Raw genomic sequence first — 14057 nt, forward strand, 5'->3', positions numbered from 1 at the left:
TCAAGAAATTATAACATTAACTCAATCTTTAATGCTTCATAGAACTAGTGTATGTCTGCTATCGTTTGATCCATCAAACACATACAATATTTCCATTTGTTAGTATATTAGATGCAACTTTTGAAACTTAGTATTGAGGGTCTTGATTCATCTTATGACTCAACATACACACTTTAGCCACTTTGCTATATTTATAATCTCAAATGCACTTGCCCACACTATAACAAGGATGTGAGCGCAACCCTTTTCTCATCACCTGTTACTAACATTTCCTATATGTTATAGGCATATTTCCGCGTTATCTACTTTCAAACCGAAGTTAAAAACATTAGGATTTGGGTATGGATTTTAGCATTCTTGTGTTGTGCTACACAATAAATATTTTTTTTGGTTTTTTTGTGTGATGCAAGGACAAGCTTACCATAAATAAACACATGTTAAACAATTTATGACTTCATAAAATAATAGAACATGGATGTGGATGTGGATGCTTGGAAAGATATCCACTAAGCAAGACCAACAAGTCTTTTAGTGAATTGGAGCTTCACTTCCCAATGGAGCTCACCTTTTCCAAATAACCATTTCTCATTTCTTTCAAAATTAATAATTAACTCATTTAAATACATTTAGATAGGTTTCAACATCAATGATCATTTACCACAACATAATTCATCACTTCAACAATACATTCACCTTATCAAAACATTATTGACTTTAACACCAATAAGATCATCTTAACATAATATAAACATTTAACATCAACATAATCATCTCATCAAAAAATAATATTCTCAACAAATAATATAATCATATCATGTCTTGTTAAAAAAAACACTACATTAAAAATTTAAAGAATTGATGTAGTAGCGTAAGATCTTATCGTGTTCACATGAGTGAAAACGTTTTATTTGATAGGAGAATTCATGTTCGATTTCCATCATGTTCAAAATTTCATTGGACCAACAATAATCACATCCCGCAAGAAAATTAATCTTTGACTCAATAGATTAGGAGCCACTTTGGTATCTCATATTGGAAAAAGAAAAAAAAAAGAACACCACTTTAAGATAAAACTCATTTCTCCATTTCTCAATTTCAATAATCAATTGCTATATGAAATAGGGAGTCCCCTAGTTAGAAACCTTTTTGCTTAAGTGAACCCGTCAGAATATGAGATTAAATTCTTTTTTAAATGTTATAATATTTAAAATGTGAAATTAAATACAATATATATCCCATTTAAAGAGATTAAAAAAGTAAATAAACACGACGGTTGACGAAAAAATAAACAAAACATTAAGACAAGGAATTTAGGAGAATAAAGAAGAAGAAAACAACTGTCTGAATTCTGAAAAGTGAAAAATATCAATAAGAAAACGAGAAAAACAAATTATTGAAAGCATAGAAATATATGGAATTTATTTATTTTATTTTTGTACCGTTGTGTATGTTCGCACTGGGAACTGGGAAGAATAGAAAGAAAAAGAAACCTTCCGATTCCTTCATCGCCGCCATTATTCGGTGGCCACTGCATGCACCTTTCCCTTTTCTCATCCAACACCTTCTCAGATCTACTCCTTTTCCTCTTCCCAAAATCATTCTCCGATTGCGCCTAGGGTTTACACTTCGAATCGCCGTTTTCTGTCATGAATTGGGCTCCGTTAGCACACCTCGCCGACTCTCGCTGACGGAGGAGATTCGAAATTCGGCCGCCAAATGGTTTCAATCTTGTTGTACATCGTCGCTTTCATTTGCACGTGCGGAGCCATTGCGTTGTCCTTGCTTCACATTTATAAGCACCTCCTCAATTACACCGAGCCTACTTATCAGCGCTTCATCGTTCGGATCGTTTTTATGGTCCCGGTCAGTGTTCAATCCTTTTCGGTTTTTATCATTTATCCTGGTGATTTTGATCAACGAAGGTTTTGTCCCCCCCCTTTTTTTTAAACGGAAAATGAAGATATAATAAATTCACTGTTTTCTTTTAACTATTGATTGTTATGGTAGCTGAAAGCTTTATGTTAATTGCGGAAAGTTTTTTTTTAGTAGCTTAAGTGATCAAACAATACAATACCCACCTTGACATGTATCGAAGTTGAAATATCAAATTAAATGCATAGTATAATGCATTGCGTTCATGTCAGAAAAGGATTGTTAAAGTGTGGGTTTTTATTCAATGGAGAAGTGGAGATTGAGGAGTTGTTCCATTTCCTTCTACATCTTCTAGGTCTAGGAAATGGAAAGTTCCAGAAATCTTTGCAGCTCCTTCAGTGATTGCTGCTTCACCAATTTGTTATGCTTATGTGTTTCCTAGTAGTTCATTATGCTTTTTAAGAGAAAATTCCTTTGTTGATCTGCTCAACTTGAAATTTAATTTTCTGCAGGTTTATGCGTTGATGTCATTCTTATCACTTTTTCTACCACAGGGTTCAATCTATTTTAATTCAATACGGGAAATGTAAGTTATTCTCTGTTTCTGTATTTGTTGTGGTTGCTGCTATATATTTGTTATTTGTTCGTTTATGTATCATGGTTTACATGTGTATTTTGTTTTTATGGTTTGGGAGATAAGTTGTAACCAATTATGGCTGAATTGTTTGGGTATATGACTATATGAACTACAAGCGACATTTCTGCTTAAGTCTTGCCCTAGTGAACGCCAGAAATAGTTATCCAGAAACCCCTTGAAGTTGCATCTAGAACTTACTGGTTTGATATCCTACTCCGGATGAATTCCAATTCCAAGGATAAATTTTTTACGCTTTGACCTTTTAAAGATTGGTTTAACTTTTGTACATTTCTGATCAGGTAGCCACTAAACTGTGCTTGAGAGTAGTATTATTATTCCCATATTCTATTGATTATGTGACTGAGGTGGCAAAGGAGAGTCTGTGCTTACATATGCAGTCATAATCCTGAATGGCACTTCCTTCCCCCGCCCCCTTTATTAATGTGATTTGACTCTTTTACATTTTTTAGTGTCTCTGTAAACTTTAATTCTCTAATCTCTCTTGTTATTTGTTTAAAAAATTAATGGATTTATCCCTATTTTATCAACTAGAAGCAGTGCATTTAGTAACATTCTCTTGGATGCCTTTTCAGCTATGAAGCTTGGGTTATTTATAATTTCCTATCACTGTGTCTCGAATGGGTTGGTGGTCCTGGATCAGTAGTCCTAAGTTTAACAGGTCGGGTTCTAAAGCCATCATGGTTTCTGATGACCTGTTGCTTACCTCCTCTGGCGCTTGATGGGTGAGTTTTTACTAATCTGATTCATATTTTTGTATTACAAGTTTCTGTGCCTGAAAATGTTGTTTAATATTCCTTGAAAACTGATCCCTAGAATTTTCCATGGAAATAATGTATTACCTAACTTTTATGAGTGGGATTATGTAAGTTATTTGAAAAAAATACTTTTAATAGATTTTTGCAAAATGTAAATCGTGGGATCCCAGGGAAACAAAAACTCTAATTCGAACATGTAATGGGACAACTTGATTATTATACCATAGTTGATGATCATCTCTCATTCCTGATCTTTTTTTGCAGGCGTTTTATACGGAAATGCAAGCAAGGGTGTTTGCAGTTTGTGATTTTGAAGCCCATTTTAGTTGTTGTTACACTTATACTTTATGCAAAGGGGAAATATAAGGATGGAAATTTCAGTCCAAAGCAATCATACTTGTATCTTACAATCATCTATACGTTCTCATACACAATGGCTCTCTATGCTCTTGTTTTGTTTTATGTGGCATGCAAGGATCTGCTTCAACCATTCAATCCAGTCCCAAAGTTTATTATAATAAAATCTGTTGTATTCCTAACTTATTGGCAGGTACTTTTCATGCATCTTTCTTTTAATGGTCTATTCTTTCCTTGTAATATTAAACTCTATTTGTTGCTTTGTGTAAGTTATCGGATTTTACTTCTGTTGTCTTTCATTGTTTTGCTCAAAACCCCAATTATTTCAAGCACATTTGCCAACTGCATTTACCCCCAACAACAAAAAACTATTTGCATAGTCCAGAATTGATTATAGTAATAATAATGAAATAAAAACTCAATGACATATGTGCTTGTTTGTGCATGCTAAGATGTCAGTTTGCTATATTACCATGATTTTTTTAACTGTATTACACTCACTTTTGCTGATTACTCAAAAGTTGCTGTGCTATGCTATGGGATCTAATTTAGAGTTTGAAAATGATTCACTGTTAATTTTATACCATATCTCCACTAGAGGTTTGAAGCTGGACAACTTTTTGTTTCTGATATCTTAGGGTGTCTTAGTTTTCCTTGCCGCAAAGTCAGAATTTGTTAAGGATGCAGATGAAGCTGCTCTACTTCAAGATTTTTTCATTTGCGTTGAGATGCTTGTTGCTGCTGTTGGCCACTTTTATGCATTTCCATACAAAGAATACGCTGGGGCTAACATAGGTGGATCCCGTGGGTTGACAGCTAGCCTTGCTCATGCTTTGAAGTTAAATGACTTTTACCATGATACTGTCCACCAGGCCAGTCACTTTTAATTTTTTTTCTCATAGTTTTACAGTCTCATCATAATTCTTTGCATCAGGCTCAATGCTTGACTTTGGAATCATCATGTTACAATTCTAGTTCCATGGATTTTTCTGTATGATTCCGTCTTTCTTTTTGCTTCTTTAATATCTGCTGACAGTTTGACATTTTTCTTCCGGCAGTTTGCACCAACATACCATGATTATGTTCTCTACAACCATGGTGGTGAAGGTGAAGAGGGAACTAGGAAGTATAGATCACGAACTTTTGTTCCAATTGGCCCTGAGATGGACACGGTGAGAAGAAATAAGCATTTGTTTGGAAACAAGACTGATGACGTACAACTCTCAAATTTTTCTTCAAATAGTAGCAGCCCCTCAAATTCTGATCCCATCTCTGATGTTCCACATTCTGGTGCAATGAAATCTTCCTTACTTGTGGATGTGTCAAATTCTTTGTCTGTGCCGTATGATATGACACTTATCGACTTGGATGCATCCAGTTATCCTGAAAAAGTTCCGGCAGCTGATAAAGCCGGTTCTAGGTGACAATGAGGAACATTCAGAGCCAAGTTAGTGGGAAAATTGTCATTGTTGAAGAGAGAAGAGAGTAATAGAGGCATCCTATATCTTTCTCTTCTAGGAGAGAATTATGAGTAAAGTGTGGTTTGTTTGATTCCCAGGAAAGCATGTAAGCAGGTCTGGCTCTTGTGTCTGTATCAATGTTGCTTAAAAGCCCTAATCTCTCCCAAGTCCCCACCAAACCAATCCTCTTGATAATGGGTCTTCAGTCTTGATACTGTAATTGTCTCCACTGATTGTGAATCGTGTGCACATCGTAGATACAGAAATGGTTGACTTACTTCAAACACGACGACAGGTCCTGAGTGTATTTGGATTTTAACTAAATTAACTAATTGATAGGTTATTTTCTCTTTCGCACCTTGAATACCTATCACCGTTCGATTTCATAGAATGCCATTGCCACCATTTTTTTTTTTATCTTTTTTAAATTTGCTCTACAGATTTTTACTCCAAAGTTTAAGTTTCTGCTTCTGGAATGTCTCGTAACGCTTGCTGATCCACATGAAGGATGAATAGAAATATGAATATATACCGTATCACGTGATCCAATCTTTAGTTTTCCAAGAAAGATAAATTTTTATAATTGCTTTGAGTCAAAGGCCTAACGTAATTGAAACCTTGCACGATTTGTTTTTCTTAATTTCATATCATGGTTGAATTATACTAAAATGTTGTATCAGTATCTACGACTACGACAAAAAAGGGAGAAGGTATTATCAATAAACAATGCCATTTTTCCAAGATACTTTTCAAACCATTGCTTGCACTTCCATCATGATCACAGATAAGATGTAATGTAATGTAATATTATACATGCCAAATGACCCTGCAATTCATTCATAAAATCTCAATTATATACAATGGGGATGCCTCATACTCAAGCATCTTTTTTATATATGTCAATTCATCGTCGCATTCATCAATAGCTGTTGAATATCTCATGCTTCCAATTCACACAATCAATTAGTTATCTTTAACATGTACTAGTGATCATCAATTCATCATCTTCATGATCATAGAAATCGTTTTATATTGTTGCCATTTTGCGGATGTATTCAGGCACTGCCTGCTGTTGTGGCCAATGTCACGACGTTTGGTGGTGACAGTAACTGCTGGTCCTTTTTTGCATTCATTGGCATACGCCTAGGCTCATGTTTTGGTATGAACCGCGACTAACACCAACAAAGCCTTCGGGCCCCACGGGTTTGGGAAATGATGCTCCCTCATTGGACGGTTCTGATCTAACCCTACCAAAACATCCATGGAGCCCACAACAGTAGGAGCAAGTTTGTTTGGACTTGCATGGACTCATACGGATAATGAATTAGGAGGTCATGGGAGTTTGTTTATATGGTCATACATATATAAAAAGATAATTATATGGTCATAATAACTAACATAAGCAGCCATAAGTCATAAGCATAATTAAGGGGCAAAAACAAGAAGTACAAAAAAGAGAAGGGTCAAACATGTATGGCCGATCACAAAAGTCACCGTCCATCTAAGTGAGCGTTTTTTTTTTTTTTTGGTAGATTACAATTTATGAAGAGGAAATAATATAACACCCAAGTTCTAGACTAAAAAAAGTCCTTTAACTCAAACATATCAAGCATGTTTGAAATATCGTTACAAAATTTCGTTTGAAATAAAAGTAATTTTGTCAACAAATTATGATTTTTTATTTTATGCTCATTTTATTTTTATTCGTTAGATTTATATTGAAACATGTATCATAATATTTTGAACTGCAAATCCAACATGTAGATAATGTGAGACCTTGTTTTATTCTACTCAATCAACTTCTTGAAGTTATCTAAGTGCATGTTTGTATTCACTTTATGTTCTCTAAAATTCATTTTAAAATATCAACTAATGAAATTTGAGGTTAATATTCTTATGTTTGATATTATATTGAAGTTTCAAATTGATTGAGTTGAAACCACTTCTAGTAATTTTTGTGATGGGATAAGAAATATCTCTGTTGAGTTCTATTAGTAACTTTCATACAAATCACTTTAACTTAAAATCAATTTTAATTAAAAATAATTTTATATAGGTTCAGTCAAATCCCATCCCCACGTGTTAAAGTGCTTAAAAGTTAAAACAATGCTACAGGGTACGAAAGAAAAAAAGAATACAAGTCTTGTGTTTAGACTTTAGCTACCATGGTGGCTTTACAAACATAACAAAGTAAAAATAGGGGCGTTGAACTTCTACAGCTGAGAGACCAGAACCCTTATTCTTCTCCTCTTTCACATATACTTGCCTTGATTATTTTATCTTTGACGAAACCGTTTCTTTTATTAATGTTTTTAATGTCTCTGACTTGAAGAAAACAGAGCTAATTATAAATGCTTGTATTGTATACTTCTTTTCCTTTCATCTTTTCCCTCTCTTGTTCTTCTTATTCTTCGTCTTCTTAAGGCACCCTCTCCCATACATACTCCACCATTGTTTCTCTCTGATTAATCAAGTATCACGACATGGGTAGTGTGAGTATGAACCCAGTGTTTCGGAGTGAAGTACCTTTTGGGTATTACTACTATAATAATAACTACACTGAACAGAACAACACCATGCTAGAGAAGAGGCAAGTATTCCTGAGAAGCTACCAGTTCTGTAGAAAGAAGAGTTTCACAGAGAGAATCAAAGGGTCTTTGGTTCGTGCCAAGAAAATTGTTTGGCTAAGGCTAAGGTCTGCTTGCAAACTCAGGAGGTCCTTGAAATGCGCTTTCTATTACCGCAGGAGAAGGTTCTTCCAGCTTTTACACAACAACAACAACCGCATAACCGAATCTTCTTCATGTTTATGGTAAACAAAAGAGAGATTCACAACTCATCACACTCAAGACACCTCTATTATTCTTTCTTTCGTTTCTATTTGTTATTAACCAGTTGTTATGATTTCTCAATATGAGTTTGTGATGGCCATTTGGCACTGATGTTGCTTACATAATATTGTTCATTAATCACAAAAAAGTTTGGCTTTGCTTCTCTTTCTCTTCCTTGTTTAATCGATTTGATCATAGCCTCATGAATCATGCCTTTAACTGCTCCCTAATGGCGTTTGCAGAAATAGAAAATGTTTCTTGTCCCTCTTTATTTTTTAGGTGTATTTTTTTAGACAAGTGTATAAAAACAATTAAGGGATAGAGAGATAATTATATGTAATATATTTAACTAATTTAATCATATTTATCAACTAGAAAATCTAGTTCAATTGATTAAACAAAATGCATGGTTATAAATTTCATGATAAGCGTGCTTCATTCTTATCAATAAAGAAAACTTCCACTTATATATATGTTTTCATTTTTCACCAAACTTGAAGTGTTAGATTAACTAACTAGGGCACAGAAAAAATGGTCAATTTTTAAACCAGGATTTCATGCTTGTTATTAGAATTAGAAATTAATCCCAATATTATAATATAATAGTACAAATTCACACACTCCAATGAACATTAGCATCATGTTCTATGTGAAGTAGTTCGAGATGCTTGGTAGTCTTTGCTCCGGCAAAGCTGCAAGAGCTGAGGGTTATGGTGGGGGATCCTTTCTTTGTTAAAGAGAAAAAGCTGGGAATGGGAGCGTGATTGCAACTTGCAATTAGGTCCACAGTTTGAGTTCTCAAGAATATGGAACCAAGCACAAAAAAGTATTTCGAAGTTCCAGGTTTGAATAATTGATTGGAGTGTCCTTGTTGAACATAGGCTATTTGCATTAAAAAATTATATTGGTATATCATCATTATATGATTTTTTGTACAATAAAAAAATGAAAGAGAAGGCTGTAAAAATTTGTTAGATAAATAACATAACTGTTTTTTATTTTTCTACTTTCCCAGCTGTGTGGCATGCATTTTGCCATTGAAATGTAACCATACCCTTAAAAATGTAACAAAAAAAAAAAAATTGCCATTAAATTGGTCGAGAGTACCATACTCTGTGGTATTATTATTTCTTTTGAACAATTCATATTCCTCACCTATGTGATTCAATTGACTTTAAGATTCAAGGGCAACTATATTTGGTGGTTGCTTCTCCTAGTTTCTGACCATCAAATTTATTTATGAGGATGAGGTATAAAATGATAGTGTGAAAAGGAAGAAGCACCCAACTGCAAAATATTCACTGTCCAAATCCAATACAAGGTACACCAGCTACTTCAAAAATTTTCCACCGAAACTAGCCGGCACCTGCCAATGTATTTTCATCTGTCTGATTTATGCCATTGTAAGAAAATTAAAAAAAGTACTACACTTTTATGATTCCGCGAAAAATATTATTTTCCTGGCATAGATAGCTATTTTATATGAGAAAATAGAAACGACACATTCTTATTAAAACATTTCTATATATATAACTTTTTCTAGGAAAAAAATATTTACTGCTCGTTGAAATATAGTATGATTTTACCAAATGAATCGAGAAGCACCAGCTAGAAATAAACAATTATGAAAGGTGAATTGCCTTCTCCAAGTTGAAGCAATTTTTATCCTTAAATCAAATAAAAGATACTAAGATAGTTTAATCTAATTGTTGAATAAATAGGTAAGTTATTGTAAGTATTTGTCTTTAATTTCTACCAATAAAAAAAATCAAATCACTCATAAGTCATAACAAAAATAAATGAATAAATAAACCTAGAAAGACCACTCATTCATCAGTCATTCTGTTTTGGAATTAGACTATAATTTATTTACCCTTTGGGCTTTAACTTAAATTTATTTAGTTATATATAACAACAAGATCAGCTCCTTCATAGAACCAGATGACCAACTTCAAGTGGTCGAATTGAATCTACGCAACGTCACTCTGATTAACAAATTATTTTAGTCTATTTTTGGTGACAAATGTGAAGCAACACGTTTGAAAAGCATTTTCCACTCCCAATCTTGGCAGATCCATCCATGATATAAAAATACGTAGGAACTTATAGAATATTACTAATATTAATTTTGATGTACAGCTAATGACCTTATCACTAAGTTGACAATAACATTAAATAAATGAATGTGAATCATGCATTTTGTTTCTTAACGGATAAGAATCCTGCTGGCTGCTTCTAGTAGAAGAAAATGAAAGCAACCCTAGAAACCTGCTTAAGAAAAAAACTCGCAGAATTGTTAGATGTACTATATATACCAGCAGGCTGTGCTCTTAGCGTACTTGTTAATCATTTATAAAAAATAAAAATAATAAGTAATGTTTTTTAAAAATATAATATCAAATGTTATATTTTAAAATATTTTAGTTCTTTTAATTTTTTATCAAATAGAATAGAAAAACTAATTTCATTTGTTTCAAACGGACAAAAGGGCCATATATATTAACTCAAGTTAAAAGTTAAAGGACTAAAACAATTTTTTAAAAGATAAAAATTAACACAAATTTTACTGTAAAAAAGGAAAAAACAAATTATAATTTACCCCTTTTCATTTTATCTTCAGTTTAGATTTTAATTTTTTTTCTCACCTCTTCTATTTTGTCTTCTTTTGAAAAAAACAAAGAAAGAATATGGATACAAGAACAGTACGTATTGGGGCATTTAAAATGTTAAAATATTATAAAATCAATTTATTTTTCCAATTGCATGGAATCCAAATTGTGTTCATTAAAGTCAACATTTATTTTTGCAAACTCACCCGCCGTAACATCCGTGCCAGGCAAATCGAACATGAATATATATTTCAACCTAAATCTTCTACTAATGGATAATGAAAGTTTTTTTTTTTTTTTGTCTCTGATTGGCACTTGTATCGTTGTGAGATTATTTGACCGAGGATGATATATAATAATAATAATAATAATAATAATAATAATAATAATAATAATAATAAAACACCCCTTACAAAGTTACAATAGTAAATCTAGGATTAAACTAAACACTGTAAGTAATGCAGCCATGAGCCACCCGCGGAAATTTAGATAGAGTACTATATTTCTTTTAGAGTAGATAGCGTACTATATTGTTTATTATCACATTGGCATTTTAAAACGATAGTTATTTTCAAATCTATATGACTAGTGTACACATAAGTTAATAACTTTAGTGTCTATTTCCGTACTTTGTGAATACTTAAATACTCATTCAATTCCATTACTTATATTTTTATTGCGTATAATTGTTATATCTTAATTATAAATTAAAGATATAGTTGTTAGATGATTAATTAATTTAACAATGTTTTTTAAAAAAAAAACATGAAGACTACCCAAGAAAACAAAAAACTAACATATACTGGATGGTTAAAGAAAAGATAAGATGAGTTAAATGATTAAGAGAGAATAAAAAAATTAAAAATTTGATCCTTTTTATTAACAAAAAATTAACACTTCTAACAAACTAATATTTATCGATAAAAAATAAACTAATATTTATCGATAAACAAAATGTTGTTCAACTCACAAACTTTAAAAATGATTTGATAACAATATCGCAATATGTTTTAAACTTTATTTAGAGACTTTATAGTCCACGTAAATAGATAAAGCCTACACATTAGTCGAATACTACAAGTTGAATCCCGGGAACCATAACTCCTCCAAAGGTTGAGAACTTTCTGACCTTGCATTGATGCTTAAACATGAGAATTGATACGTAATATATGTTAACAACGGACAATATAAATCACAAGATTCACTTTATAGACACTGTTTTCCTCTCAAAAGAAATACTACTATAGTCTATAGCCAATAAGAGAAGTACAAATAAGTCATAGAGAGGCTTCTAGTAGATTCTCTATCGGTCTTTTACACACTTTAACATCTTTTTCCATATACAGACTTAAGTGTTAAAGTCGTTATAGATGCACCATTAATTGATCAAATTCGACTCGTTCAAAAATCTACAAAAAATTCTCCTTGAACATCTCATCCCTTAGACCAATTTAATTAGAACACATCATAACCATTATAAATAAAGATATCATATAGTAGATGATTAAAGATAAAGATATCATAGTGGATTTTTTTTTGGACAAAATATCAGAGTAGATGATGATAGTAATAAAAAGTTAGATTTTTCGATTTTGACATAAAAAAATTAAGTCATTAAAATAAATTTTATGATAGGATAATAAAATATCATATCATAAAATTTTACTCATGATCTGAGCCATTTAATAGATAGTTTTCTTCTCTGCCATAAATATTTCTTGTGTGTACCCATTGAAATTTCGGTCCAATATTACGGTCCTTGATTGCATGTAGAATTTGGCTGGGGACTGATAAGTACTCACTAATTGCTGCTAGTCTATTTACCTTGTAGAAAAAGAATATCATAATCATAATCAGATACAAACTGAAAATAATTCATAGATAATGAAACGCAGCGAGTCCTCTACTCAGAGCTTTTAATAGCAAAATGCAATTGTCAAGGACAAACATAAAATAACGTACATGTGTAAGCAACACATAGAAATGTAATTATTGCAAAACTTTGACGTGTGATCTTTAAGTAAACCAGATTTCGAAGATTGTTTTCGAAAATTTAACAACCACGACGATTTTGAATCTAGAACTTCATGAAAATAACGACGACACTTAAAGTGAGATAGACTTCTATAATTTACAACCACGTTCACATTAATTAACTGGCTTTCTCAAAATATAATCATGCCCACAGTTTGAGGATGACAGTCATTTACATTTGAAGCATGGTATTAGGTGTGAAATTTTGAGGTTTGAATAAATTCGGATTTTAAAATTCTGATTATGATATTTGAAAGTTCTTATAGAATTATAATCACAATTTTTAAATATAATTTTATAAAATTTTAATATAAATAAATCTGGTTTTTCCAATTTTAACCTTTATCATCTTAATTGTAGGATCCTGATCTTATCTATCACATTACCACGTCTAATCTAATATAAATAAATTTTATATAATTGTATTTTTTTTATAGAAATTTCTAATCTAATATAAAAAATTGGATTTTAATGAAAATCATGTGGTATGGTAGGTTGATTTACAGTACTTTTCGTCATTTATCCGGCAACAAATTCTTACTATCATCTAATTTTGAATATAAATTGAGAGAAATACCACGAATAATTGTGAAAAAAAAATAGTTTCTACTCTACTACAAAATATATATTTAACATAATCAAATTTAATATCGGTTATAAAAAAATTGATGTAAAACTATACGCGGTAATATTTCTGTAAATAATTAAAGCTTCTTAATATTGGTTTTTTAAAAACCAATGTTATGCTATTAGTAATTACTTAACATCAATTTTGAAAAACTGATGTTAAATAATTACTAATAATTTTTTACAAAATTGATGTTATCGAATGAGTAGATAACATTGTTTTTTTAACCATGCTAGTTCTTTTTTTTTTTTAACACTTCAATAACAATAGTCATAGCATAGTCATAGTTCTTTTTTAAGCTGTACTAGAGTTTTGCCCGTGCGAACGCTCGGGCTCATACTCCTATTTGAATATTACCAACATGTGTTTATTCTCAGATTTGAGATTTGTTAATTGTTAAATATTAATAATCTTTTAAAAATGTACAAAAAATTAATTTAAATATTCAAACAGATAATACAGACTGGAAAGACTGCTAATGTAAAAAGATGTAACATTTTGTGAAAAGACGGCTAATGTAATTACAATTCAAAGAACAATGTCAAACACACATAAAATATGAGGTTTCATCTTGAATTAGGGTCTCTGATCCCAAACAATAAGCCTCGACAACTTCAATGGTCTACAACAATAAATGTATGCAATAAGTAAATAAAAATGAATCACAAAGTAGACAAAGAAAAATAACTTACATGTACTTGAAGCATTTGAAGATCTACATTTCATTGTCCCTTGGTTCAGCAAAGGTGAACAACCACCTTCACTAAAGTGCAGACTTTTTTCGAAAGCCGAAGTAATATTATTTGGAAACAACCAAAATTGAATCTAACTAAATAATAAATATAGCATAGAA

General features: G+C 31.7%; 1 protein-coding gene across 1 annotated transcript; it reads left to right on the top strand.

Annotated features, from left to right (window-relative positions):
• The first annotated feature begins 1415 nt into the window (after positions 1-1415).
• LOC114371905 (transmembrane protein 184A-like) lies at positions 1416-5490 on the top strand. Its single transcript, XM_028329224.1, has 6 exons — positions 1416-1863; positions 2385-2458; positions 3103-3252; positions 3550-3835; positions 4281-4514; positions 4701-5490. Exons 1-6 carry the CDS (start codon positions 1717-1719, stop codon positions 5064-5066), a joined length of 1257 nt encoding a protein of 418 aa, XP_028185025.1. The 5' UTR covers positions 1416-1716; the 3' UTR covers positions 5067-5490.
• Positions 5491-14057: the final 8567 nt, after the last annotated feature.

The sequence above is a fragment of the Glycine soja genome, chromosome 10, assembly GCF_004193775.1.
Source record: "Glycine soja cultivar W05 chromosome 10, ASM419377v2, whole genome shotgun sequence".
Taxonomy (NCBI): Eukaryota; Viridiplantae; Streptophyta; class Magnoliopsida; order Fabales; family Fabaceae; genus Glycine; species Glycine soja.

Coding starts and splice junctions, on each gene's coding strand:
- LOC114371905 (XM_028329224.1), top strand. CDS start 1,717: ATGGTTTCAATCTTGTTGTACATCGTCGCTTTCATTTGCACGTGCGGA. Junction 2,459..3,102: donor TTTAATTCAATACGGGAAAT/GTAAGTTATTCT, acceptor ATGCCTTTTCAG/CTATGAAGCTTGGGTTATTT. Junction 4,515..4,700: donor ACCATGATACTGTCCACCAG/GCCAGTCACTTT, acceptor TTCTTCCGGCAG/TTTGCACCAACATACCATGA.